At 36.6% G+C, this 23,687-nt stretch overlaps 7 protein-coding genes across 10 annotated transcripts in view; 3 read left to right on the top strand and 4 right to left on the bottom strand.

The window, feature by feature from the left end:
* The window catches only part of LOC131015234 (probable glycosyltransferase At3g07620), a 1,181,237-nt gene that overhangs the window by 988,028 nt on the left and 169,522 nt on the right, over nt 1-23,687 (bottom strand). The window lies entirely within an intron of this gene.
* LOC131015300 (60S ribosomal protein L11-like) lies at nt 394-3,455 on the bottom strand. 2 transcript variants are annotated; one of them, XM_057943653.1, is made up of 6 exons: nt 3,358-3,382; nt 1,959-1,978; nt 1,779-1,886; nt 1,647-1,689; nt 849-1,044; nt 394-709 (listed from the first exon to the last, which is right to left on the bottom strand). In XM_057943653.1, the coding sequence occupies exons 2-6, from the start codon at nt 1,959-1,961 to the stop codon at nt 511-513; spliced, it is 549 nt and encodes a 182-aa protein (XP_057799636.1). In that variant the 5' UTR covers nt 1,962-1,978; nt 3,358-3,382; the 3' UTR covers nt 394-510. The 2 variants fall into 2 exon arrangements, with proteins under 2 accessions (XP_057799636.1, XP_057799635.1); XM_057943652.1 differs by lacking the exon at nt 1,959-1,978 and having other exon boundaries at nt 3,324-3,455.
* LOC131015285 (syntaxin-32-like) lies at nt 4,503-7,506 on the top strand. Its single transcript, XM_057943633.1, has 5 exons — nt 4,503-5,104; nt 5,992-6,236; nt 6,323-6,498; nt 6,718-6,918; nt 7,105-7,506. The coding sequence occupies exons 1-5, from the start codon at nt 4,873-4,875 to the stop codon at nt 7,262-7,264; spliced, it is 1,014 nt and encodes a 337-aa protein (XP_057799616.1). The 5' UTR covers nt 4,503-4,872; the 3' UTR covers nt 7,265-7,506.
* LOC131015287 (uncharacterized) lies at nt 9,943-13,678 on the top strand. Its single transcript, XM_057943634.1, has 3 exons — nt 9,943-10,855; nt 12,485-12,737; nt 13,022-13,678. Exons 1-3 carry the CDS (start codon nt 10,508-10,510, stop codon nt 13,402-13,404), a joined length of 984 nt encoding a protein of 327 aa, XP_057799617.1. The 5' UTR covers nt 9,943-10,507; the 3' UTR covers nt 13,405-13,678.
* Nucleotides 14,123-17,218, bottom strand: LOC131015289 (psbP domain-containing protein 5, chloroplastic). Its single transcript, XM_057943636.1, has 11 exons — nt 17,072-17,218; nt 16,789-16,970; nt 16,173-16,281; nt 15,514-15,563; nt 15,274-15,341; nt 15,088-15,186; nt 14,940-14,999; nt 14,794-14,853; nt 14,637-14,691; nt 14,453-14,502; nt 14,123-14,344 (listed from the first exon to the last, which is right to left on the bottom strand). Exons 1-11 carry the CDS (start codon nt 17,134-17,136, stop codon nt 14,246-14,248), a joined length of 897 nt encoding a protein of 298 aa, XP_057799619.1. The 5' UTR covers nt 17,137-17,218; the 3' UTR covers nt 14,123-14,245.
* On the top strand, nt 17,555-23,637 carry LOC131015244 (pentatricopeptide repeat-containing protein At3g04760, chloroplastic-like). Of its 3 annotated transcripts, none has more exons than XM_057943550.1 (6): nt 17,555-18,237; nt 18,370-19,779; nt 20,270-20,594; nt 20,794-21,064; nt 21,510-22,389; nt 23,150-23,637. In XM_057943550.1, exons 1-2 carry the CDS (start codon nt 17,957-17,959, stop codon nt 19,766-19,768), a joined length of 1,680 nt encoding a protein of 559 aa, XP_057799533.1. In that variant the 5' UTR covers nt 17,555-17,956; the 3' UTR covers nt 19,769-19,779; nt 20,270-20,594; nt 20,794-21,064; nt 21,510-22,389; nt 23,150-23,637. The 3 variants fall into 3 exon arrangements, with proteins under 3 accessions (XP_057799533.1, XP_057799532.1, XP_057799531.1); XM_057943549.1 differs by having other exon boundaries at nt 17,556-19,779; nt 21,510-22,099; nt 22,316-22,389; XM_057943548.1 differs by having other exon boundaries at nt 17,556-19,779.
* LOC131015292 (expansin-like B1) lies at nt 21,820-23,339 on the bottom strand. The gene is made up of 5 exons (XM_057943640.1): nt 23,129-23,339; nt 22,879-22,985; nt 22,611-22,792; nt 22,394-22,526; nt 21,820-22,247 (listed from the first exon to the last, which is right to left on the bottom strand). Exons 1-5 carry the CDS (start codon nt 23,337-23,339, stop codon nt 22,044-22,046), a joined length of 837 nt encoding a protein of 278 aa, XP_057799623.1. The 3' UTR covers nt 21,820-22,043.

Genomic DNA, 23,687 nt, shown 5'->3' with positions numbered 1-23,687 from the left:
AAAAAATATCACAATTTTCAGAAAGGAATAAATAAAACTTAATTAAAGAGCCGATGAAATCAAACTTAATTAAAGACCAATAAACTCTATTAGATGAATTATGAATTCTAACTAAATTCCAACACGAGCAAACGACAAAATCACTGTATCCAAAGAGAATATATTTTTTCTCCAGCTCAAATTTTTATTTTTAATTTTGTCGTGCCAAATGACTCCAAGAAATTCTCATTCTCTCTAAACAAAAAACCTTCATTTTTGTTGACATCCAAAATAAAATACAAACATATAGATGATATAAAACCAATCTGGATCTTCATATATCAGTAGCAAACATTCAAAAGCATATATATCTAACACCAGCAATAGGCTACTTGGAGCAATAACACCAGCAACAAAACTTAATCTCAACATAATATAAAACATAAAAGTAAGACATGTCTGCTGATAAAATTCTACAAAACTTTGAGCAAAAAGGATGAAACAAACGAAACCATAAAAGGGATCAGCTGTCTAAGCTCCAATGTTGGATGCCTTGTTTAGGATAACACCCTCATATTTCACCTGGAACCACTTCATCGCGTCGTCCTTGGTGACTCTGTGTTGGATGCCAACGCGGGCCTTGCACCTACGGCGGCGACCCACACGGTAACCAGGGCGTTCCAAGACAACGTAGAAGTCCATACCGTAAATACCAGTAGATGGGTCATACCTACAATATTATCAATGTAACATGTTAGAAATGTAGAAAGCATAAAAGCGACTTATACTAAATAAGTTTTACGACTATATGATTCCATAGTCAGCATAAAACGAAACACCTTTGGCTAGATCAACATAGATTTGCTTACTTAATTCCAAGATCGATGTGCTCCTGAATACCAAAACCGAAGCAGCCAGTTTCACTGAAGTTCCTCCTCAACAGCTCATACTCCTTGACCTTCAGGCCACTCTCAAGGAGTTGCATTGCCTTGTCACCTCTCACCGTGACATAGCAAGCAATTTTTTCATTACGCCTGATCCCAAAAGATCGAACAGTGTATCTTGCTGAAAAACATAAGAGAACCAACTCAACCAAAGTAGACTTGTGTTTAAATTTTTCATTCGACAAGGTTCAATCTGACAAATGAGATTCATCACAATCCTGACTTAGGAAAAAATGTGTTTCACCAGTAGGAAATACTTCAATCTAGATGTTAAAACTACTCTAGCTAAGAATCTGCTATTTAGTGGATCAATATGTTTATTAGTTCTGTACACTGCTTAAAACTACTTTAGCAACGAATCTGTATAAACATGCTCCATAATACTGAAGAATTCATGCGTCTTAAAACTGCTAAAACTAGAAAAACAGATGGAGTATATAATATACATACATTTATTTACAAAATATACATAAATGTGCAAACAGCAACAGGGTAATCTCGAAAACTACTCAAATCTAGATGTTCAAACTACTCAAGCTACGAATCTGTATAAACAGGCTCCATAATACTGAAGAATTCATGCGTCTTCAAACTGCTAAAACTATTAAAATAGATATATAATACGCATACATTTATTCATAAAATATACATAAATGTACAGAGAGCAACACAGTAATCTCGAAAATTAAAAATTGTGGAAATAATACGTTTATATGAATTTACCCTTGGAGAAAACAGGACTTTGACCACTGAGTTGCTCCAGCACCTAGAGAAAAATGAAAACGATCAATCCTATAACATAAAATCATTCAAAAATTCAGAGCTCCGGCGGCGGAAGCAAAATGTGCGTGGTACCTTTGCAGCTCTGGTGAGACGATCTCCACTCTCTCCGACGGAGATGTTGAGCACCAGCTTCTGCACCTTGATCTCCCTCATCGGGTTCGACAATTTCTTCTCCGAGGCCTACAAGATAACAAAGAGGCGCGAGATTAGACACATCAATCGAGTTGCAAAAGCTCAAGCAGCGGCACAAACCATGGCTACGCGGTGGATGGGCGACGGTGGATGGCGATGCAGGCGCGGCGGCAGCAGGAATTTGTGAGAGAATGAGCTGCAGCCCCTAAATATAAAGTGACCTAGGGTTTTGTGTGTTTGGGCTGGACCGGGTTGAAGCCCATCCTTAATTTTTATTTTTATTTTTAATCTATATTATATAAAAGTTAAATTAATTGCTCAAAAAATTTCCTCAAACTTTATCAATATCAGCATTATGATTAATTTTATTATTATTTCCATTAATATATATTAATTAATTAATTTAAAAAAGTATCTATATTTAAATCAATTAATCAACTTAATTTAGTATCAATTAATAGAATTTCAATTTTAATTATTATTTGCATGTTTCTTTATTTAATAGTAGTAATTAATTTAAATATAAAACAAGCACACAACAAACAAGTATAGATATTCACTAATTCACATACGTGTGAACATATATTAAAATGTGGTAGTCAAATTAGATGTATATAATTCTACTATAATTTGTATAATTAAATTAATTTGTTCTATACAGAATGTTACAATAATTATGGATTCGAAAATATAATATTAAATTTAATCACTCCATTCATAATGTTAGAATTTGGATATCATTTTATCTATATAATAGCATAATGATAGGAAAATTATTTTTCCACCAAAATTGTAACTATAGATTTCTATTTTTTTTTTTCGGCAACATCACTTATAATTTTGGTTGGAAAGATTAATTGTTTGTACGCCGGATTTGATCAAATTTATTTGTCCATTTATTAGGATAATGTGTGTTTATTATATCAACTTTAAATTTGTTATGTCAGTTTTGATTTGGGTGAAATTAAATTTCAGGGCAAATTTCGAAATGAACTAATAGTTTGTGAATTTACAACCAATTAACGTCTCGAAAAATATGTTGTGAAATACTGATTTATAAAAAGTAATTAATTATTCCAAAAACTCATTTTACACTAATAGAAAATTCGAAAGAAAAAATATCTAGACATTTTGGCGAAAATTTTAAATAGATAATAGCGTTCATTGGATAAAAAGTGTTTTGTCAACATCTTCATCATTCATTTGATATGTCACCCACTATAAAATAATTTCATCTTCATAACAAATAGGGAACATGAAATAATATGTTTAATCATGTATATTGATAAGATATTTTATCAACAATTAATCTATTTGATATATGAAAATATTATTTATTTCTATGACTTATATATATGTATTCAACATATCACATAAAGGATATATGTATTCAACTCATCGGGTTCGACAACGAGATTAGACAACGCGAAGATACACATGCTCGAGATAACGCGGAGATGCGAAAGCTCAAGCAACAGCACAAACCATGGCTACGCGGTGGATGGACGACGGTAGATGGCGATGGAGGCGCGGCGGCAGCAGGAGTTTGTGAGAGAATGAGCTGCAGCCCCTAAACATGAAGTGACCTAGGTTTTTTGTGTGTGGGCTGGACCGTGCTGAAAGCCCATCCCTAATTTTTATTTATATATATATATATAGGGGTGGGCTAGGATGAAAACACTCTTAAGTGTATAAATATAAACGTTTTTTCAAATTACGAATTTTATCCAACAATGTTACGAATTCATCCAACATGATTACGAATTGTGAAAAATAAATATTTGCTACCTTTGGGATTCGAACCCAGCATCACGAATTCGTCCAGGAGGGTTACGAATCAACCGTAGATCTTGATGATCTAAGGGCTGAGATTCATCCATATTTTATACACTTAAAAGTGTTTTTATTCTAGCCCTCCCCTATATATATATATATATATATATATAAGTTAAGTTAATTGCTCAAAAAATTTCCTCAAACTTTATCAATATCAGCATTATGATTAATTTTATTATTATTTCCATTAATATATATATTAATTAATTAATTTTAAAAAGTATCTTTATTTAAATCAATTAATCAACTTAATTTAGTATCAATTAATCGATTTTCAATTTTAATTATTATTTGCATGTTTCTTTATTTAATAGTAGTAATTAATTAATTTAAATATAAAACCAGCTCACAGCAAACAAGTATAGATATTCACTAATTCACATACGTGTGGACATATATTAAAATGTGGTAGTCAAATTAGATGTATATAATTCTACTATAATTTGTGTAATTAAATTAATTTGTTCTATATAGAATGTTACAATAATTATGAATTCAAAAATATAATATTAAATTTAGTCACCCGATTCATAATGTTAGAATTTGATTATCATTTTATCTATATAATAGCATAATTAAAATATTTTTCCACCTAAATTGTAACCGTAAATTTCTATAAAAAAAATCGGCAACATCACTTATAATTTTGGTTGGAAAGTTTAATTGTTTGTTGGCTGGATTTGATCAAATTTATCTGTCCATTTATTAACATAATGTGTGTTTATTATGAGATGTTGAGGGGCCCAAAATAAAAAAATGGAGAGATAAACGTGTTACGGGGTTTGTATGATAGAGGATTATTTGCTATTTCTCCCTTAAAAATATTGTTGTTTATAGATTCAGACATTTTTGTATAATAGTGTTAAATGTTGTGACATTTTTAGTATAATATTTAAAACAAAAATTAAATATTGAATCAGCAGAAAATGCGTATGTGTGGTAAAAGAAATGGAAATAAACATATGTGTGGAAACGCTTGCAATCTACAACTATACACAATCAGAAGCGCATACAAATACATAATTTTACCCTCTTCTCGCAGATCTAGGGCTTCTGCAATTTCCTTCATTTCACTAATCTCAGGGTTTTAAGATCTAGGCTAAAATTTCCGGAATTCCTGTTTCTCGATCCCTAGCTTTTGAATCCATCTGGATCAAGCATTTATGTTATTGAGGTGTTGATAATTTGATCTGGCAAAATGTCGGTGAAGAGCAATGCTTCTATTAGGGATCGGACGCAGGAGTTTTTAGGGATTGCGGAGAGGGCAAAGAAGTCAGTTTCGTTGCAGAATGGGCCCAGCAGCAGCGGAACCAAGCGGGAGGAGCCGCCGCGGTCGGCGGTGGCGATGCAATCGGAGTTCAACCGGAGGGCATCCAAAATTGGGTTTGGGATTCATCAGACCTCGCAGAAGCTAGCTAAGCTGGCAAAGCGTGAGTGATTCAATTGTAGTTTATCCTGCTATTTTAATCGAGGAATTGGCTGTTGTGGTTAGTTAATGCGCTGATCACGGCTTTGCATTTGCTGAATTTTTACAAGTTATTGAATGCATATGGACTGAATTGCATGTATCTGAAAACTTTTTGTTGTATGTGATGGAGTGGTTGGGATTTTTCATTGGAAATTAGCAAGCAGGTAGGCAGCTTAAATCCGATTTAGGAGTTAATAGATGTTGTAACGTGCTGTTTGTTGACCAATTAAATCTGATCTGTTGCTTGTGGGTGGTGTTTTTGTATCTTTGGTTTATCATATGAGTTCTTTTGCAGATCATATGTTAATCGTTCAAGAATGTATACTTAGTACTTACCCTTTAGTTGGATGCTACTTTTGGAGCACGTTCATTATAATGATTCAAAACTCTAGGTACTTGAAACTCTTAAGAAATCATAGTTTGCCTGTTCTTGGAGGATGGTTGTGTTCTTCTAGACAAATATATAGTTAAACGTTAGGGGTGTTTACTTTTCATAGTTGATAAGTTACATGATCGAGTATTGTTATCCTGGTTACTAGGATTTCTCCAATCTCACCCTTTCAATGAGATATGAATTAAGTAAAATTAGCTCAAATGATGGAAATTATCAAGGGCTTTGAGATATCCCAAGGTTCCAAACCATCTTAGTAAACAATGGATTAACCTATACTATTTTTATCTTATCTAGTCTAATCCTCAAAAGTAAAAGCTCCCAAGATAGATAAATATAATATAGGCTAGTCCACCACATACTCTGATGGTTAATGCTTGTCAACCTATACTTTGCTTATGTTTGATCTTTAGATTGACATGCTTGAATTGATGATGTAATGTTTTTGTCTATTGCAGTGGCAAAGAGGACATCAGTATTTGATGATCCTACCATGGAAATCCAGGAGCTCACTGCAGTCATCAAGCAAGATATAACGGCTCTTAACTCTGCCGTAGTTGATCTCCAGTTGCTCTCCAATTCACGCAATGAGAATACCTCTAGTGACACCACTACTCATTCTACTACGGTTGTTGATGATCTAAAGAATCGTTTGATGAGCGCCACAAAGGAGTTCAAGGAAGTTTTAACCATGCGAACAGAGGTGAACCCAGAACTCGATGCTTCCGCCATTAACCTTATATTTCTGGATAGCTACTAATACAATCTGTGTTTCCTGGTCTTCAACAGAACCTCAAGGTTCATGACAACAGAAGACAGTTGTTCTCGTCTTCTGCTTCCAAGAGTGCTGCAAATCCTTTTGTTCGCCAGCGTCCTTTGGCTGCAAAGGCTTCGACTAGTAGCTCAGCTGCCACACCTCTTCCGTGGTCTGATGGCACACAAGCTTCATCCCAGTTATTTCCCAAGTAAGCACACATCTGATTTTTTTGGTCCTTTTTTTTTCCCCCTCTGCTGATAGAAATTGATGATGTTTGTTTAATAGTTCTAAGAGGCCTTGAATGTGGTTCTAGTCGGATGCCTTGTCAGACTTGATACTGCTCGAAACTACTTGAATTAAACTGATCTCCTATGTGTAAACAGATTAGTTTACATGGATAGCTTATTTTCTGTAACTTCTTTAACAGGAATCAGGTCGATGGGGAGTCCCAGCCTTTGCTGCAGCAGCAACAAAATCAACAACAACAACAAATTGTTCCCCTACAGGACAGCTACATGCAGAGTAGAGCCGAGGCTCTTCAAAACGTGGAGTCAACAATTCATGAGCTGAGCAGTATCTTCAATCAGTTGGCTACTTTGGTATCCCAGCAAGGAGAAGTTGCTATCAGGTAGAATGAATTAAAAGTACTTAATCGTGCATACATAAATTATTTCCACCATTCTATATCGCTCAAAAGTTATGATCATATTATCCTGCATTTATGAATCCATGCATAGATGTCATTGTTCTTATTCTGAAAACCCAGTTCATTTTCTTACGCGATTTTGGACCTTAACAAACCCCGTCTTAATAGGATCGATGAGAATATGGAAGACACGCTGGCGAACGTGGAGGGAGCACAAGGGGCTTTACTCAAGTACCTCAATAGCATCTCATCAAATCGGTGGCTAATGATCAAGATATTCTTCGTGTTGATCTTCTTCCTCATGATATTCCTTTTCTTCGTGGCCTAGTGATGAGTCGTTTTATGCTGTCACACAGGAAGAAAAACTCATCATCGTTAAGTCTGCCGTGTAATTTTCCAAAATATTTTGTAGTAATATTCTTTCTTGTATATCATAAACGCTATTTTTCACGAGCTTCATGTGTATTATTACTATAAGGTGAAGTTGAAGAGGAAAACTTCAATTTGAAGTGTAATGGGAAATTCTATATTTTAGTTTGTGGCTAAATCAGCTCGCTTCTATGCTTGTATTGTATCATAATGCGTGGTTGTTTCGATATGTTTTTGGCGGTGGCTCATTTGTCACAATCTATATGGAGATGTAGATTTGGATTACGATTATTTAAATAAAAAAGTATCTTTAGAGATGGAAAATTAGTCCAATAATCTTACAAAATTAATAGCTAATTTTTTTAGAGATACAAGATATATGTATATTTTTTGAAGGAACAAATATATGTATATTGCAATTAAATTAATTATATAACAATTATGTTATTACAAATTAGGTTAAATATCGAAACAAATACTACAACCCAACATCCATACAAAATACAACACGTTGCAGGTGAGACTTGAACCAATGATCTCTTGAAAGAGATAACAAAAAATTGTGGTTGCATCATCAAGATTTATGGTGGATGCATCATTTTGATGGATGATGGATGAATGCAGAACCTAAGTTCGAATTCTGAAGCGAGCAATTTTTTTATTTTTTTCGGATGCATTAAATTTAATAATGCATTAATTTGTATAGCAGATGTAATAATTTTAATGGTTCTTATGTTCTCACGATAATTGTGGTTTTCACTATAACCGCACCCTCAAAATTAATGTTTTTATAAAAAGAATTAAAATAAAAAAAATAAAGAAGAAGATAGAAAAATTGGATGGAAAAATTATGAGGACAGAGAAAAATTGGAGGTAAAAAAACTCCTCTTTTATACTTCCTTCGTCCCACGAATCTTGATACGTATTCTTTTTTGAGTCATTCCACGAATCTTGACACATTTCTAAATAAGGTAATAATTACTCCATCCGTCCCACTAATGAAGACACACTTTCCTTATTGGGATGTCCCAATAATAAAGACACACTTCCAAATATGGAAAGAATTAGGGCATAATTATAACTAATTAATTGAACCTTAATTATGGTATAAATTAATAAAAAATCCTAATCTACTCATTTCAGTTCACCGCCTCCCTTATTTCTCTTCACTCTCGCCGCCCATCTTCTCCCCTTTCTCAGCGGAGTCGCCGCCGACGAACCACGGCCACCGCCGACCACCCCTCGCCCCTCCGGTGAGCCTCTGATTGCTCGCGCACACACTGACGGGGGCAGAGGGCCGAGCCCTAGCCCCGCCGAACAGCAGCGTTGCCCTTCCCACGCCCTTCCTCTGCCACCCAGATCCGCCAAACCACCACCGCCCTGAGCCGCCGAACCACCACCATGCGGCTCCAGTCTCCTTCTTTCAAAAACCCAGATCTGCCAAACCACCACCCTCAATTTCTTGGATTGATTTGAGAGAGGAAGAGAGTGGCGGATCTGGTTCTGGGGCGGCGGAGGCGTCGCTCGAGATACATGCGCGTGTGAAACCGCCGCCCATCCACCTCTCTTCTCCTTCTCCGGCCGTCGTAGCGGTGAGGCCACTACTCTCCTTTTGAAACCCTCCATCTCCGCCGCCATTCTCATGGTTCAAATTTGGGAATCAGAGAGAATAAAATTGGCAGATTTTCATGGATTTGAAATTTCTGATTGTGTTGTTTCGATTTTTTGGTTGTGTTGTTTCGATTTATGGATTTGATTTTCATGGTTCAAATTTCTGGATTTCTGGATTCGATTCGATTTTCATTGTTCTAATTTGGGAATAGGAATGTGAGGAATGAGAATGGCAGATTTCGATTTTGCTCTTGTTGTTTTGGCGGTGGTCGGCGGTGGTGGTCGCCGGCGATTCCGCCGGAGGAGAAAAGATAGTAAAAGAACTGTATATTAAATAAGAGAAAAAGAAGAATTAAACAAGTTAATTAAATGTATTAAATAAATAGGTTAACACATTTTACTCCCTAATTTAACTCTCCTAAATTCCCGTGCCCAAAAGACCTGTGTCTTTATTAACGGGACGGAGGAAGTATTATATTATCTCACCTGCTTTATCACTTTTATTATCTTATCCCTCATACTTTATCACTTTTATTGCATTCTTTCTTATACTTTATCACTTTTATACTTTATTAACTACACACTTAAAATACTAACCTATAATTCTTTAATTCTCGTGCTGAAACCAAACGTGTCAAGATTCGTGGGACGAATGGAGTATTATATTATATATAGATAATATGATACTCGTGTAATACTAGTTAACTAGTGTGTAACCCGTCGAAATTTGACGAAAATCGTTTGATGTTATAATTTATTAAAAAAAAGCGCAAAAATTAATTAATACTAGTATATTTTATGTGAACAAATTTAACAATTTATTAATATACAGACTAATAAATTAAAGAGCATGCTTATTTTTTTGTATTTATATATTTAAAATATTTATCAATATCCTTCTACTCGTTAGTTTTGAACTTTCAAAATTAATTTTGGTGACAACTCAAAATAAAAAATAAAAAATTGGGGGCAATTTAAATTACAAACACCACAAATTATGACCTTTTTATTTATTTATTTATTGTAGTATTAAGTTTTACCTTTCTTCCTCTCACGTTATCTGCACCACAAGCCTAACCCTTTGTTTTGTCGTCGTCGACATCTCTATATATATAGATTTGTGTATGTATCTATATATGTAACGCATTAACATTAACATATACGTATATAGATGCACAAACTACACTCCACAGATAAGCGTTAACGCATTTCACACACACCAAACCCTAGAAGCTGCTGCGCCTCTGTTCCTGTTCGAAACCCTATTTTCGTGTTAACCCTACATTTCGCAATCGCATTTTTCGAGCTCCTCGGACCTGTTGGATTAGGAGGGGAATAAATTGCGATATTTAATCGGGAAAGTTGATATTTAATCGCGGGATAAACTCACTTGTAGTTTGGATTGTTTTTTTTTTTTTTTGGGAATTTTATCAAATTACGGGCGATTCTGCTTTTCATTTGTTGTTCTGGAAGCGGTGATTGTTGATTGGTTTCGGGAAATCCAGTCCCGGAAATCATCGGCGATTTGTCACATCTGAGCTTGAGATTTTCGATCATTCGCGAGGGTTTTTTGATTTGCTGGCGGTGGAAAATGGTTGGAGGTGGGAATAGGAGGGATGAGGGATCGTTTACCGTGAGCAACACCAATGTTTTTGCGGCGCTGGAGACTTTGAGGAAGAAGAAGAAATCTGACAAGGATAGGGGTTCGTCTAAGGGGAGTAAGAGCTCCTCTAAGAGTGGTGCTGCTTCTGGAAAATCGAAGCAGGCGGAAGAGAAGCCGGTGTTCTGGGCTCCGGCGCCTTTGACAGTGAAGTCGTGGGCGGATGTGGATGATGAGGATGACGATGATTACTATGCCACCACGGCTCCTCCCCAGGCGATATGGGGTGGTTCCGGTTTGAATAAAGTGGATGAAACAGAGAAACAGGATCATTTGGAGGTATCAGGCATGAGCATTATGATACCTTTTGCTCACAATTGTTGGTTTCTAGTAGTGTTTATGCCTTTCTTTTTCTTCAAATTATTATTTATCTTAATGTCTATATAGTTTGGCGATTAAATGGTTCTAACTTCTAACATTTGGAAGTATTCGTGTGTTTATCGAGAGAAATTGGATATGCGATACATCTTACTATTTTAGTATGCTCAACGACTCGATGGTTTGCTAGGTGCTGCTTTTATGCTTTTTATGCTAAATAAAACTTTCTGTTCCATTGTAAAATTTGCGCTTGTTTTATTATACTGCAAGGTTGGTAAATACCATTTCCTATTTGTGTACTTGTTGTCATTTTGTAGCTGCTACTTTCACTTTTTGTCTAGTTACTAATGTGTTTGAAAAACGACACACTTTAGCAACATAGGTTAATTGCTCCATTATATATACAAAACACGTTACTGACAGTTGTAAGAGGTTAATTGTCGTCATGTCATTTATATGAAAATATGATTGTTTATAAATGTTTGCTTCCCTTTCCTTTTCTGCATTTTTTGCCATTTTTATAATTAAGTTCTTGTTATGGACTGATAATATTTAATGATTAATGTCCCCCAGTTATTAAATTTCTTTGTCAACTTCAAATGATTTATGGATTCATGCATGATCCTCTTTCCCTCATCTGCACAAAGTTATTGATGTTTTTATCTGAGACGGATTATCTGAAGATTGCGAATGACATTTTCACCAATTGTTTTTCAATTGTGCTCATTTTCTCAACAAGAGAAGTTCTCCTTTCTTCCAACAAATGGTTATTGACTTATTGTTGTGGCTTTCTGTCAAAATATAAGTTGCCTCAATATGCTTCATCAACTTTAAATTCACTTCTTCCTACTGAACTGATAATGCCAAAAGTGAGTGTAATCTTGTTTTGTCTGTCAAATTTATTGTTGTCTGGAAAATGTGTTTAGTTTCTTACAAAAAAACTTGGACTAGCCTATCCGGGGTCACCTGCTGACTAGCCTTTCAGTCTGTTTGCTTTGTTTTATTAACATATCCCTTATTCACCAATCTTCTCCCTGTTCCACATCATCTGGGATGTATCTACAGTTGCTTGTTTTAGATTAAATAATCTCAGACAAGCAATTATCATAATTGATCAAAACCGTTGCTTCAGCACATAGGTTTTCATGTTCTATTGTAATGTTACAACCTGGGGTACCGGGTATGTCTCGCTTGATATCTTTGTTAGTTGCACATTTATACTAATTGTAATGTAATCACCTGGGGTATGTGCCTCTGTCTCTCTCTGCATACACCACCTGGGGCATGTCTTTCTCGTTATCCTTGTTAGTTGCAAATATTTACTGATTGCATTTATGCTCTTATCTCTTTCTGCAAGAGCCCATCTGTAGATATGTAATGTCTATTTAGAGACGTGACATCACTTCGTCTTGCTCTTTTAATTGTTGTTAAATGGTAGGTTTGCAGCGTATGGTATTTGGTGTGAATATGCATGTCTGCCCATTGAATTATGTTAAACTGATGCCCTTTCTTCTTCTCTTGAATTTGATTTTGAGGTGGAATGACTAAATTCTATTTGGGACTTATCTTGATTTTCCATCTAAAATTTAGGAAAGTGAGAGCGAAGATGAGCTTCTTGATGAAGGTGATGATGATGTAGAAGAGGAGCCTGAACATGAAATGGAGGTCGGAGAACCTTCTGAACCGATAGTCGAAACAAAGGTTGAACTCTCTCCAGCACCTAGGGAGACGGAAAGACAGCTTTCCAAGAAGGAGAGAAGGAAAAAGGAGCTTGCTGAATTAGAGGCCATTTTAGCTGATTTTGGAGTAAACCCAAAAGAGAAAGCTGAAGATGAGACAAATGGTAATTGATGTGTCCTTGTCATCTATGTGGAAACTCTGCTCATTTGGTCTGAGCATGAAAATTGGTCTACGATGGATGTGTTACCAATTATTTTCTTGCTGGCGCTTCATTTTGTTTCTTCACATGCATTTTTTGGAGCCTGTCACATATTGTGTGTGAAAATAATGTGGCTTCAGTATGGCCCTCCCTAATTACTAGAAATAGATTTCATTGATGAAGTAACTTAGAATGTGCAGTCAATTTCTATCAATGTAAGTGCAAGTCTGATGTTTGTTCTCTTGCAGATGTGAACAAAGACGGGAATGAGGTGCAACCGAATGGAGTTGCAGAGAAGAAAGATAGTGCTGCACCTGCAGAATCGAAAAGTGCAAAGAAGAAGAAGAAGAAGGATAAGGCCTCCAAAGAGGCGAAGGAACCTCAGGACCAGCCCAATACCTCAGATGCTCCTAACGAACAAGACGAGACTGAACATGTGGAGGGAGACACTTCTGCTGTTGATATGAAGGAGCGGCTCAAGAAGGTGGCAGCTGCTAAGAAAAAGAAATCGAACAAGGAAGTTGACGCCGCTGCAAGAGCTGCTGCTATGGAGGCTGCAGCAAGGAGCGCAAAACTCGCAGCTGCCAAAAAGAAGGAGAAGAACCATTATAACCAGCAGCCAATCCGGTAAAAGAAAATCGATTGGGAGCTCTGATTCGAATGGAGATAGATGTGATTCTGTGGTTAATAAACTCCGAGCTCTTGCCCTCTAGTTTTGTAGTAGACGAACTTCGAATATAATTTTACATGTCGAAAAATGTTTCTTTTTCTTTTTTTCTTTCTATATCGAGAAACCGTTGCATTTGGTACTTGCTTGTTAGATCAGATGTATCATACAATACTTTTCTTGCTGTGTATCCCACTGTTGCTCTCTTCTTTTGAGTCTTAGAGGGTGTTTGGCTTTATTTTAAAGAGCTTATAAATTGTCAAAATGTTTGGATAATTGAGCATTTGAGCTTATAAGATAAAAGATGAACTTTGAGTTAGAGAAAATTAAAGAAAGATGACTTAGAAGATAGTTGAATATCTTTTGTAAAATAATTATTGTATATAAAATTATGAAAAAAAGAAGTTCAGCTAGAGGAATTTAGTTTTTAGGGAGTTTATAAGTAGTTGGAGTTTATTTTTACAATTTATATACTTAAAAGTACTTATTTTGCCCAACTCCCTCTTGGTGAATGCTGAAATTTTCTGATGAATTTCTTGTGATTTAGGCATTTAGCCTTTGATCTCAATCACTCCCACATTATTACCTCTCTCTCTCTCTCTCTCTCTCACACACACACACACACACAAAGCAGGAAACATTGGTAGGTTGATAACAGAATTGGAGGCTAACAAGGTGCAGATTTAGAAAGCTAAAGCCAGAAAATAAATGTTGAATTCACTATGGCCAAAATATTGGATTACAAAAGCTGCACTCTTCCATACCAACTCAGAAACAATTTTTGATTGCATAACACTAGCAGCTGTCACCAAAATCTCCAGGGGTCCTTGTAAGGAGGAACATAATTTTCTGTAGGAGGAAGAAGGTGAAACGACGCCACAGTTTTCTCCAAGAACGGTCCCATCTGTGCCCAACGACAAAAACAAAATTACAAAAAGATCGATATCTCCTCTGTGTAAACAGTGCTGCAATTATGTGAAAAAATGGAGAAAAAAGATTTCAGAAAATTCACCTTGTCCCATTGCATGCTTAGAGTTGAAGCATTGAGAGAGTACAAATAACCTGTGATAATTACACAAGGGAAAAGAGAAAAAACTCTATTCAGCACAAATTCATGGCAACCAAACAACACACACACACACACACTTCATACAAAAAGCTAGATGACCAATGTGGATACTAGTATGATATCCTACCTTCGCGTTCAGCTGTTACAGCAACAAAATGTCGGTAAAGGTTTGATGACGGAGCCTGCATCATCCAGAAATTATTTATATGTATAAAAAAAGATATTCATGGTGAGTAGCTTAATTTTTCATCTGCACTCGTCTTGTGATAAATTAGGCGACTTACAGCTTCAGTTGGTGATTTCCGAACCAAATACTCATAATACCAATACGGCTCGCTATCAACCTTAGTAAAAAATACAATGAGCTCTGCGTAAGAAAAACTGATTGTGTTATCACAAACACGAAAATACTTGGCAGCAACATACTTACTGTGGAAGAATGTGCATCAAGGATTGAAGTTCCGTCCGTTCGTTGACTTGTGGTTACTCGCTGTGATGAAACAGTAGAGTGTCATTCGAGAATCCAACATGTTTTTAGGGCATTGCAGTAAGAGATGTTTGCATGAATCCTAAAATACCAGTGCAGACTTGTCGGCTAAAACAGAGTTAGCGACGTCTTTTGCATTCCACGTGCTTTTGTCGTTAGATTTCAAGAACAATGGATTGGGGGGACCTATCTGAATTAAGGAGTAAAAGTAAAAGTCAGGAAGGAAAATACATATCTTATCTTTCACTATGGAAATAAGATTATAAGATCATATTACCGAAACTGTAATTATGAGGTTATCAATGAAATCAACCCTCTCAGACACAATGCGGAGGCGTGCATCAGCTGTTTTGGTAGCCAAGAAATGTGTGGGTAAGAACGCAGTTGATGCATTAGTATTTCATCAAGATTTAACATAGAATTACCTATGTTGAGCTTAGTATTGAGAGACGAGACAATTATTGACAACAATGAGCTTTCTGACTCGACCACTAAAGATAATAACATTATGACTTACGGGACAATGGTGCAGCTGATGAATAACGCTCCGGCTTTCTAGATTCCACCCTTCAAATATATGAAAAGAGTGAGGTTCCTACAATTTAGCGATGAAAGAAGAATGAAACAGAGAACATTTTGTAATAACCGTAGTAAACTGAAGGAATACGAACTCTGCTTCGTGTTAAAGCATGTAAGTCATTAACATTACACTTCAGCGTGCACATGAATAACACACACACACACACGAGCAAAGATGGGAGTAAGAAAGATAGCAGAATATACACACAAACAATAGGTTTTTGGCGTGCTGTAAACTTTGTTTTCATTATCAAAAGGAAATGTAGAGTTCAAGAGAAGACATGGGTAGTACTGATCCAATAAAGGCCAATTATGATTATATATCAATGACTGTAGTCTGTATATGCAGATCAACCAGAGGTTTAGCAATTTGTGAACTGAACTCGACCCGGTATAAAGTCTCTTTTAACGGACAAATAGCCAATTGCAGATCTCGAAATGGACTAAGTTTACTTAATAAAGAAAAAAGAGAAGAAAAAAGATGACCTTAACAAGACTGGCATAAATGCCTAAGCTATTAGATTGATATCATATAATGCAGTGAGTAAAATAGAATGACCAATCATTCAATCTTGGCTGTTAAAAACAACTATTTACCATTTGAAGACAAACTTGCCGGAAGGCAATGCTGTCGGATACAAATATGAATAAGCATTTGTCTTGTCAACAAACAGATCCGTTTTCAGTTCCTCTTCCGCACCAGCTCCTGTTCGGTCGCCAATTCAACATCCAAGAAAAGTTAGCAAGCTCTTGGAGATGTTGGATGGCAAAACGCTGTCAAATTCTTAGCAAATTCCACGCCTCAATCTTGCGAGTCCACTCAGCATGTGTTGGCCAGATATTTAGTCCAAGGTTATTTGTTTGTTAAGACACTCAGACATTAGGAAATTAATTCAGAATTTTTTTCTAAATGATAGGTTATTTATGTTAAAAGGGGCCAAACATTGGGAATGATAAGAGTATTATATACTGAATCACAGTGTCCTTAGATTTTCCACATAAATCACAAATGTATGTATGCTTGAACAATATAACCTAAGCTGTTTTGATCTCTGATAATATACCTAGTCTTAAAATTCACACATTAAGAACCCAAATAAAAGTAAAACAACAAAAATCTTAGCTAGAAAACATAACTTATTCACTCAATCATATTGGTAATGAAGTCCAAATCAAATAAGAGGGGAAAAAACCAACATTTCTTAGCATTTACCTAAAGCTGGGAAAGCAAGAGAAAGAGAGGAGGACAACCCCAAGAACATCAAATCCCTCCTCAAAATCCCATTTTGCAAAAAGGGTCTTGAAGAATTACTCGAGCACACAACTGTTTTGCTCGATTTCCCACGCATTTTGGGTTTCCTCCTGCTTGAAATGGGCATGCTTTGAGCATTGTTTCTGCAAAACAACAAATGCTGTAACGCGTGTAGAGATAAAACAGCAAAAGCTACAGAATGTTGCAGTTCACAGCTTAGAGAGAGAGAGAGGGAAAAGGGTACCCAAAAATGGCAAAGTTTGGAGAGAGAGAATGATGGGATTTAACTGTGGGAAGAGATGCTGCCATTCTTTTCTTCTCTCATCCACTGTGGTTTGTTAAAGATAACTGAAAAACTGCATCTTTATGAATTTTGCAATAATTTATGGGGTTTTATGTGGAAATACCGTAATGATTTGGGGCAGAATTCACATTTTCTGGATTTTCTTTTGAGGTCTATCAAATATGTAGTGGAGATTAGTGGAAAATAGTTAAATTAAAAATTAAACTCAAATTAGCCAAAATATTGGAGGATAATATTTTGGGTAGCATTGATTTGAATTTTGAGGTACATTTTCTGTGATTTATTTAAGAAATAAGCACAAATTTACAAGATATTTGAAATAAGGAGTAATATTTTTATATAAAATAAAAAATAAAAAAATTCGACGTTTTTAAAAAATTCTTCACCATTTTACTAGGGTTTATGTATTTGAAATAAGTAGTAAAAAGGGGTTTATCTACAGCCACTGCATTTCACTAGGGTTTATGCATAAGCCCTCATTTATAACGTGGCGGGAAAGAGTAATCGGATTTCAGTTTCTCTACCAATTCCATCAAATTCTGAATGAATTCCTCCGCCTCTGTGCAATTTTTTCAAGGCACGAGTCAATTTGAGCGTTTTTCATTCAGGAAACTACAGCAACTCTCTTCCCCAAAGTGGAATTCCATCTATTTCGTGATCGTAGCTGCACGGAGTGAAGCTGTTTGGTGTAGCTGTGAGGAAGGTGCAATCAGAGTTGATTAGTTTTATCAGAATGACGTTGAATTGAATCTGATTTTGCTGCAGCATGATCAGTTATCAGTTTGATTTTTTGGGTTTCTGCTCAATTTTTGAACTCTCTGTAGAATGTTATTTTGCACCCTTTATCTTTTACCCAAGAGAGGAAGATTGTTTTTTTCGTTATCCCACTTAATGAGTGTTTCCACTTCTTGCTGTGCTGCTCAAGATACTGGTTTCTTGTCGGACGATAATGTGTTGCTGGAATCGTGTGAATACGGAGAGTTGCAGCAGAGGATGCAGAGGCATGCTGCCTCCGGCTGCATTAGCAAAGCCCTTGAGACTCTCAACTGTATGAGGGATCATGTTCCGGGTAAACCTACCGTTTATGACTATAATGCGATGATCAGGTATTTTTTGAAGTCCGGTAGTGTGGCGTTTGATGTGTTGTTTGAGGTGTACAGTGGGATGAAACGGTTTGGGCCGAGCCCGAATCTGTTAACTTATCAAACACTCTTGAATGGGATGATTTCTGTTGGCAGATTGAAAGATGCAGTATATATTACAGATGAGATGATGGCGGCTGGGTTTTCCCCTTCATTTACAAATCTGTCAAAGTTGTTCAAGAAGCTGTTGAAAACAGTAAGTGTAGATGATGCTGTTTTGGTGCTTGAGATTATGTTGAGTGTCAACTATATTCCAAGTCAGTGTGATGTAAGTGCCTTGATCCAAGGTCTTTGTCAAGTAGGGATGGTTCGGGTGGCATTTTCGTTGTTTGTGAAACTTTCGGGGAAGGGATACTTTTGTGGGGGGATTATTTATAATCCCATACTCTGGGCTTTATGTAAGTCGAAGCAAACTTGTGCCGCTTTAGCAGTTTTTGGTTTCTTAGAAAAGAAGGGCTTTGTGCGCTCAGTTTACTCTTATACTGCACTGGTTTATGGTTTTGGTAAGGATAGGCTATGGCGTGAAGCTTTTTGCTGTTTAGAGGAAATGGAAAAGGTTGGTTCTAAGCCTAGTGTGGTCACTTATACAGTACTTATTAAGGGTCTCTGTGATGATGGGAAAGTTGATGTGGCGCTGAACCTTTTGGGAAAGATGGAAGAGAGAGGATGTGACCCTGACTTAATTGTATACAACATAGTTCTCCGCGAGCTTTGCAATCAAGGTAGAGAAGTTGACATTTATGATCTTGTTCAAGTTATTGATCAAAAGGGCTTGTCGCCTGACATGTATACTCATGCCGCGTTGGCTGGAGGCATGTTGAAAAGGGGCAATGTGGAGGTTGTCAATAAGTTGTTGCTCAATATTATACTAAGGCGCTGCTCTGTAGATGCTGTCATTTACAACATATATCTGCATTCAATGTGTTGTAATGGTAATTCTGGAGAAGCTTTGTCCATGTTGCAGAGTATGATGGAAAAGGGTTTTAGACCTACAAATGCACAATACAACACAATTCTTAAGGGATTGTGCAAGGAGAGAAATTTTTACGAAGCTTTCAAGTTATTTGATAGTATTATGTGGCCTAGCGATGGACCTGATTTGATTTCCTTCAATACAGTTTTGTCTGTTGCATGTAAACTAGGAAATTTGTCCATTGTACAGCGAATTTTGTGGCAGATGGAATATGATGGAATAAAACTCGATGTTGTGAGCTTTACATCTCTGATTCAGTATTATTGTACAAGTGGCAAAATCACAGACTGCTTAAAGCTTGTGGAATCCATGGTGATTAATGGTCCCAGGCCTAATACAGTCACTGTTAACACCCTTCTTATTGGACTCTGTAAGAATCAACAATTTGGATTAGCAGAAAGATATTTCAACTATTTTAAACAGATTGGAATTTCGCCCGATGCTCGTATTTATAGCAGGATAAAGAGCGGACGATATTCTTATCAAGTTGGAGAGGTGTTGGACTTTGACAAAGGCACCTAGTCGACAAAGTGGTAAGATTTTCTACTAGCTCTGGGTAAATATTCAATTCCTTTTCATGGAATGTCAAATTTTCTACGGACTTTGAACTTGTTAGAGTTGTAAGAATTCTTGCTGTAATCATTACAAATTAATGTCAAATGCATTGCATTAACAACTATATTTGGGTTTATATATATCCATTTTCTTGAATCTTGCTGAGAAACATATACAGCCGCCTTATGTATTGTTTCAAGGTCAATGACTTCAAGTTAAAAAAAAGAAAGTGTAATTTGCTTCACTTATTTTTGAATGCTGAATGTAATTTCTCTATAAACTGAACACAATTAAAAACTCAGAACAAAAAGGCAAGAGAAAGGGAATAAAGCTCCGAATGCTAATCTGATGAAATATTTGAATTTTGGACATAAAACACCAGTGGATTCTGTATGCTCTACATTGTAATGCTAGGTTTCTAAAAGAGATTTAACTTGTTTTAACTTGCATTTGTTGTAATCCTTGCAGCAATCATGAAGTCATGCTAATTTGGTTCCACAAACACTTATTCAATGAAGCATGCAGTCATGAATGACGAGAATAGGCCATCCAGCCTTGGGGAGCACGGGCAAAATTCTTATGCTCATCAAATGGATTGCCACCTCTATATCCTTCAGCAAAACAAGATGACAAATGGGTCTCACGAGCAAGCTTGAAAAGAGCCGCACCTGACAAACCAGCAGGGAGTTCAGCTGCTTGTCACCCACATAAGAAAAGGGCTGTTCTTAAGGATGTAACTAATATCAACTGTGGAAACTTGTACATAAACTGCATCAATGCAGCGAAAGGTCAGGTGAGAACGGTGCCACCACTTTTGATGATGTATAACACGGAGGTTCTCCACCTCTCATGTTCTAAGCTCAAGATTTATTCTTACACTGTCAGACAAGTTCTTTAGTGGAAATAATCACTTTGTCATTTTCTTCTCCTTCCCTCTTTTGATTCAATATTTGTGGAAACTGTCTCATAACTCATTGCATGGGACATTTCAGCCTATCAGGCAGGACAGAAAGGGATCCTTACAGAAGAAGGGAAAGGTTGAACCTGCTTGTTTTGCTAAAAATTCCAAGGTTCTGGGAGTTAAAGGAGAAAACATAGTGGACGAGATACGCCAAGTAGAAGCAGAGGGATCCAAGGATACCTGTCCTGCTGTAGACTTGCCAACTGAACCAACTGAATTAAAAAATGAAGAAATGTCAGCTACAGCAGGTTCGGTTCCTCTGAAGATAGATTCCATCAAAAGTTGGGGTCCATCTGATAGAGGTTAGATTTTGTACTTAGCTTTTCAGTTTGATTGCTGAATGCTAATAAAATCTGCATTTGAATTTACAACAACTAAAAAGTCTCTATTTTTGGGAAACTTTTGACACGAAACCCGTGACATGCCAAGGTAAAGTTTGTTTATACAACATAATCACCTACATAGCTTGGATTCCAGTCAGTGAACTTGAGTTTTAATTGGTGAGGTAGGTACTTATATTCAATACTGTCAAGAGATTCTTGAAGCAAGACATTTGCAAAAGATCAAAATGCTATAATTGAAGATAGAATTAGATGCAGACTGCAACTGTTTTAAGTAGTTTGATCATATATACCTGTATTCATTGTTGGGCTCCAATACATACTGTAAGTTCACTTAATGAACATATACTAAATTTCCCTAGCTACTTCTGCCTCCACATCTGACATTTTTTGGCCGACTGTGCAGATGAAAGCGTGCTTTGCATGAAACAGGAGAACATGGAAGATAGGGGAGTTATTGATATAGATTCAAGACACAGGAATCCACAGATGTGTAGCCTCTATGCAGCTGATATATATACTAGTTTATTCGCAAGACAGATTTGTTAGGCTGTCACTGATTTTCTAAATGCTGCTGTGGTCTGATTTTGTGTGTAACTCAGCATGGGATTATCAGAAGCCTTGTGTGATATTGCTTCCATAAGTTTCACAGTCCACTTTATTGTTGATTAGGATGCATTATGAGCTTATTAGAAGAAGAAGAAGAAGAAGAAGAAGAAGAAGAAGATGTTTGTAATTAGTTTAGAACTTCCAATAGCATCATTACATGATTTTCTTAGAACTACCACTCATCTATAAAATAAATGATCTACATAGATCAATTGACAACTTATTTGTTTATTCCTACTCAGATAGAGAACAATAAAATCCAATTGAAGGCATAAAAGCAATAACATTTCAACGAGCTAGGCAATTTGAAGAGTAATTGACAGTTGATTGATCAGGCATTAACTTGTGCTCCAGAGTCGTATATGTCTCCGGCTTTCCAGTTATCCGGTATGTCATTCACTGGAACTATCCATTTCTCGTCTCCATTTTCATCACTAAAGAGCATCCTTACTGAAAGTGGTCCACTAGGCGGTGACGTAGCTGTCCATACTGCTCCATAACTCCGATCCAATAGCTTGCATGTGTAACTTTGTGTCTGTGTACATAAGAAAGCAAAGTTATGTTTTGGTATACCATCTCTCGACCTTTCCTTTTTCTTTGCAGTGAAAGACCAAGAACTACACATCCTAACTGTGTCACGAGCATTGGTGAAGAATGCATATTCAAAGCTTTAAAAGGTACCTCACATAGTTGCACTGCAGTTATGTCTTTCATGCCTTGCTGATACCAAATTACGAAGGCCAGATAATGAGGGTTGCTGCTGCTTTCATCTATCTTAATCGTAATATTTTTGTTCGGATAGCTGCATGAAATCCTGCACATTTACATAAATGGAGCTCATATCATTATCTTTCCAATTGGATGTGATGTATTCTTTTGTGAAGCTCTGTAAACTTACCGTTTATATTCAATATCTATCACGCCAAATGTTAAAAGAGATGCACCTGCATCCGCGTTCTGAGCCATTCGCCCAAAAGCACGGCTGCTCAGAATGAAGTCGGTATTATGGCTGGAACCGTGGTCAGTTATGACGACATTCACTCCTTTGTCTGAACAGTACTTGCTATTAGTACACCTGACCTGAAAAAATACGAGATATATATTTCACGGTTGAGTTACCACTTCTCATAAAAATCGTGTTCATTTCTCCTTTAGATGACATCTACCTGGTAGCAAGCACCGCAACCTAATCCATCTCGATAGAGATCTGATGCTGCTGATACGTCTCCATTGTTAATTGTTGCCCCAAATGTACCAAAGCCACATCGTCCAGCTGCATTTTTTTGTGAGATTTGATAGAGCTATATCAATAAAATCATAGATTTGCACCAGATTTCACTTTAGCAAATTGCATAATATGTTGAAATGATTCACTGCATTGCATTATGCTGTTGGTATTAAACTGATTAAACTCACTTTCTGTGCCTTTCTCATCAGAATTCGGGTAGTAAGACGCCCTCGACTGCGTGAAACAATCCGTGCACGGAGCAGCATCCCCGAGAGATTCCAAGAGGAAAAGTGCCGCTGCAAGAAGACCGAATACAAACTTGAGGCATGATGCCATCCTAGCGACGTAGAGCAAGTTTAGAAGACGAAAAGGGAAGAAAGAAGACGAGCTCGAATGCATGAATGGCTCCCCCAACGCTCGTATTTATAGCAGGATAAAGAGGCGGACGCCATTCTTATCAAGGTGGGGAGACGTTGGACTTTGACAGAGGCAACTCGTCGACAAAGTGGTAAGATTTTCTACGAGCTCTGGGTGAATATTTCAATTCCTTTTCATGGAATGTCAAATTTCTGAATAGTGTATAGCTGCAACGACAAATTTTCCAAACGTTTGAACTTTTTAGAGTTGCAAGAATTCTTGCTGTAATCATTACAAATTAATGTCAAAATGCATTGCATTAACAACTATATTTGGGTTAGACTTTGTATATATCCATTTTTCTTTTTCTTGTAAATAATTCTTACATGA

The sequence above is a fragment of the Salvia miltiorrhiza genome, chromosome 3 (assembly GCF_028751815.1).
Source record: "Salvia miltiorrhiza cultivar Shanhuang (shh) chromosome 3, IMPLAD_Smil_shh, whole genome shotgun sequence".
Lineage (NCBI taxonomy): Eukaryota > Viridiplantae > Streptophyta > Magnoliopsida > Lamiales > Lamiaceae > Salvia > Salvia miltiorrhiza.
The sequence above is the reverse complement of the archived record's forward strand: the minus strand, read 5'-3'. Positions and strand labels throughout refer to the sequence as shown.

Excerpts from the sequence above, each read along its gene's own strand:
- LOC131015300 (XM_057943652.1), bottom strand. The coding sequence starts at position 3,416 with ATGTTTAGGGGCTGCAGCTCATTCTCTCACAAACTCCTGCTGCCGCCG. Across the intron at positions 1,690-1,778 it reads GTCTCACCAGAGCTGCAAAG|GTGCTGGAGCAACTCAGTGG; the intron begins GTACCACGCACA and ends ATTTTTCTCTAG. Across the intron at positions 1,045-1,646 it reads AAGTCCTGTTTTCTCCAAGG|CAAGATACACTGTTCGATCT; the intron begins GTAAATTCATAT and ends TATGTTTTTCAG.
- LOC131015285 (XM_057943633.1), top strand. The coding sequence starts at position 4,873 with ATGTCGGTGAAGAGCAATGCTTCTATTAGGGATCGGACGCAGGAGTTT. Across the intron at positions 5,105-5,991 it reads GCTAGCTAAGCTGGCAAAGC|TGGCAAAGAGGACATCAGTA; the intron begins GTGAGTGATTCA and ends TGTCTATTGCAG. Across the intron at positions 6,237-6,322 it reads TTTTAACCATGCGAACAGAG|AACCTCAAGGTTCATGACAA; the intron begins GTGAACCCAGAA and ends GGTCTTCAACAG.
- LOC131015287 (XM_057943634.1), top strand. The coding sequence starts at position 10,508 with ATGGTTGGAGGTGGGAATAGGAGGGATGAGGGATCGTTTACCGTGAGC. Across the intron at positions 10,856-12,484 it reads AGAAACAGGATCATTTGGAG|GAAAGTGAGAGCGAAGATGA; the intron begins GTATCAGGCATG and ends TCTAAAATTTAG. Across the intron at positions 12,738-13,021 it reads AGCTGAAGATGAGACAAATG|ATGTGAACAAAGACGGGAAT; the intron begins GTAATTGATGTG and ends GTTCTCTTGCAG.
- LOC131015289 (XM_057943636.1), bottom strand. The coding sequence starts at position 17,136 with ATGGCAGCATCTCTTCCCACAGTTAAATCCCATCATTCTCTCTCTCCA. Across the intron at positions 16,971-17,071 it reads CCAAACTTTGCCATTTTTGG|AAACAATGCTCAAAGCATGC; the intron begins GTACCCTTTTCC and ends GTTGTTTTGCAG. Across the intron at positions 15,000-15,087 it reads TAGCCGACAAGTCTGCACTG|CGAGTAACCACAAGTCAACG; the intron begins GTATTTTAGGAT and ends GTTTCATCACAG.
- LOC131015244 (XM_057943549.1), top strand. The coding sequence starts at position 17,957 with ATGTTATTTTGCACCCTTTATCTTTTACCCAAGAGAGGAAGATTGTTT.
- LOC131015292 (XM_057943640.1), bottom strand. The coding sequence starts at position 23,339 with ATGCATTCGAGCTCGTCTTCTTTCTTCCCTTTTCGTCTTCTAAACTTG. Across the intron at positions 22,986-23,128 it reads TGATGAGAAAGGCACAGAAA|CTGGACGATGTGGCTTTGGT; the intron begins GTGAGTTTAATC and ends AAAAAAATGCAG. Across the intron at positions 22,793-22,878 it reads GTTGCGGTGCTTGCTACCAG|GTCAGGTGTACTAATAGCAA; the intron begins GTAGATGTCATC and ends GTATTTTTTCAG.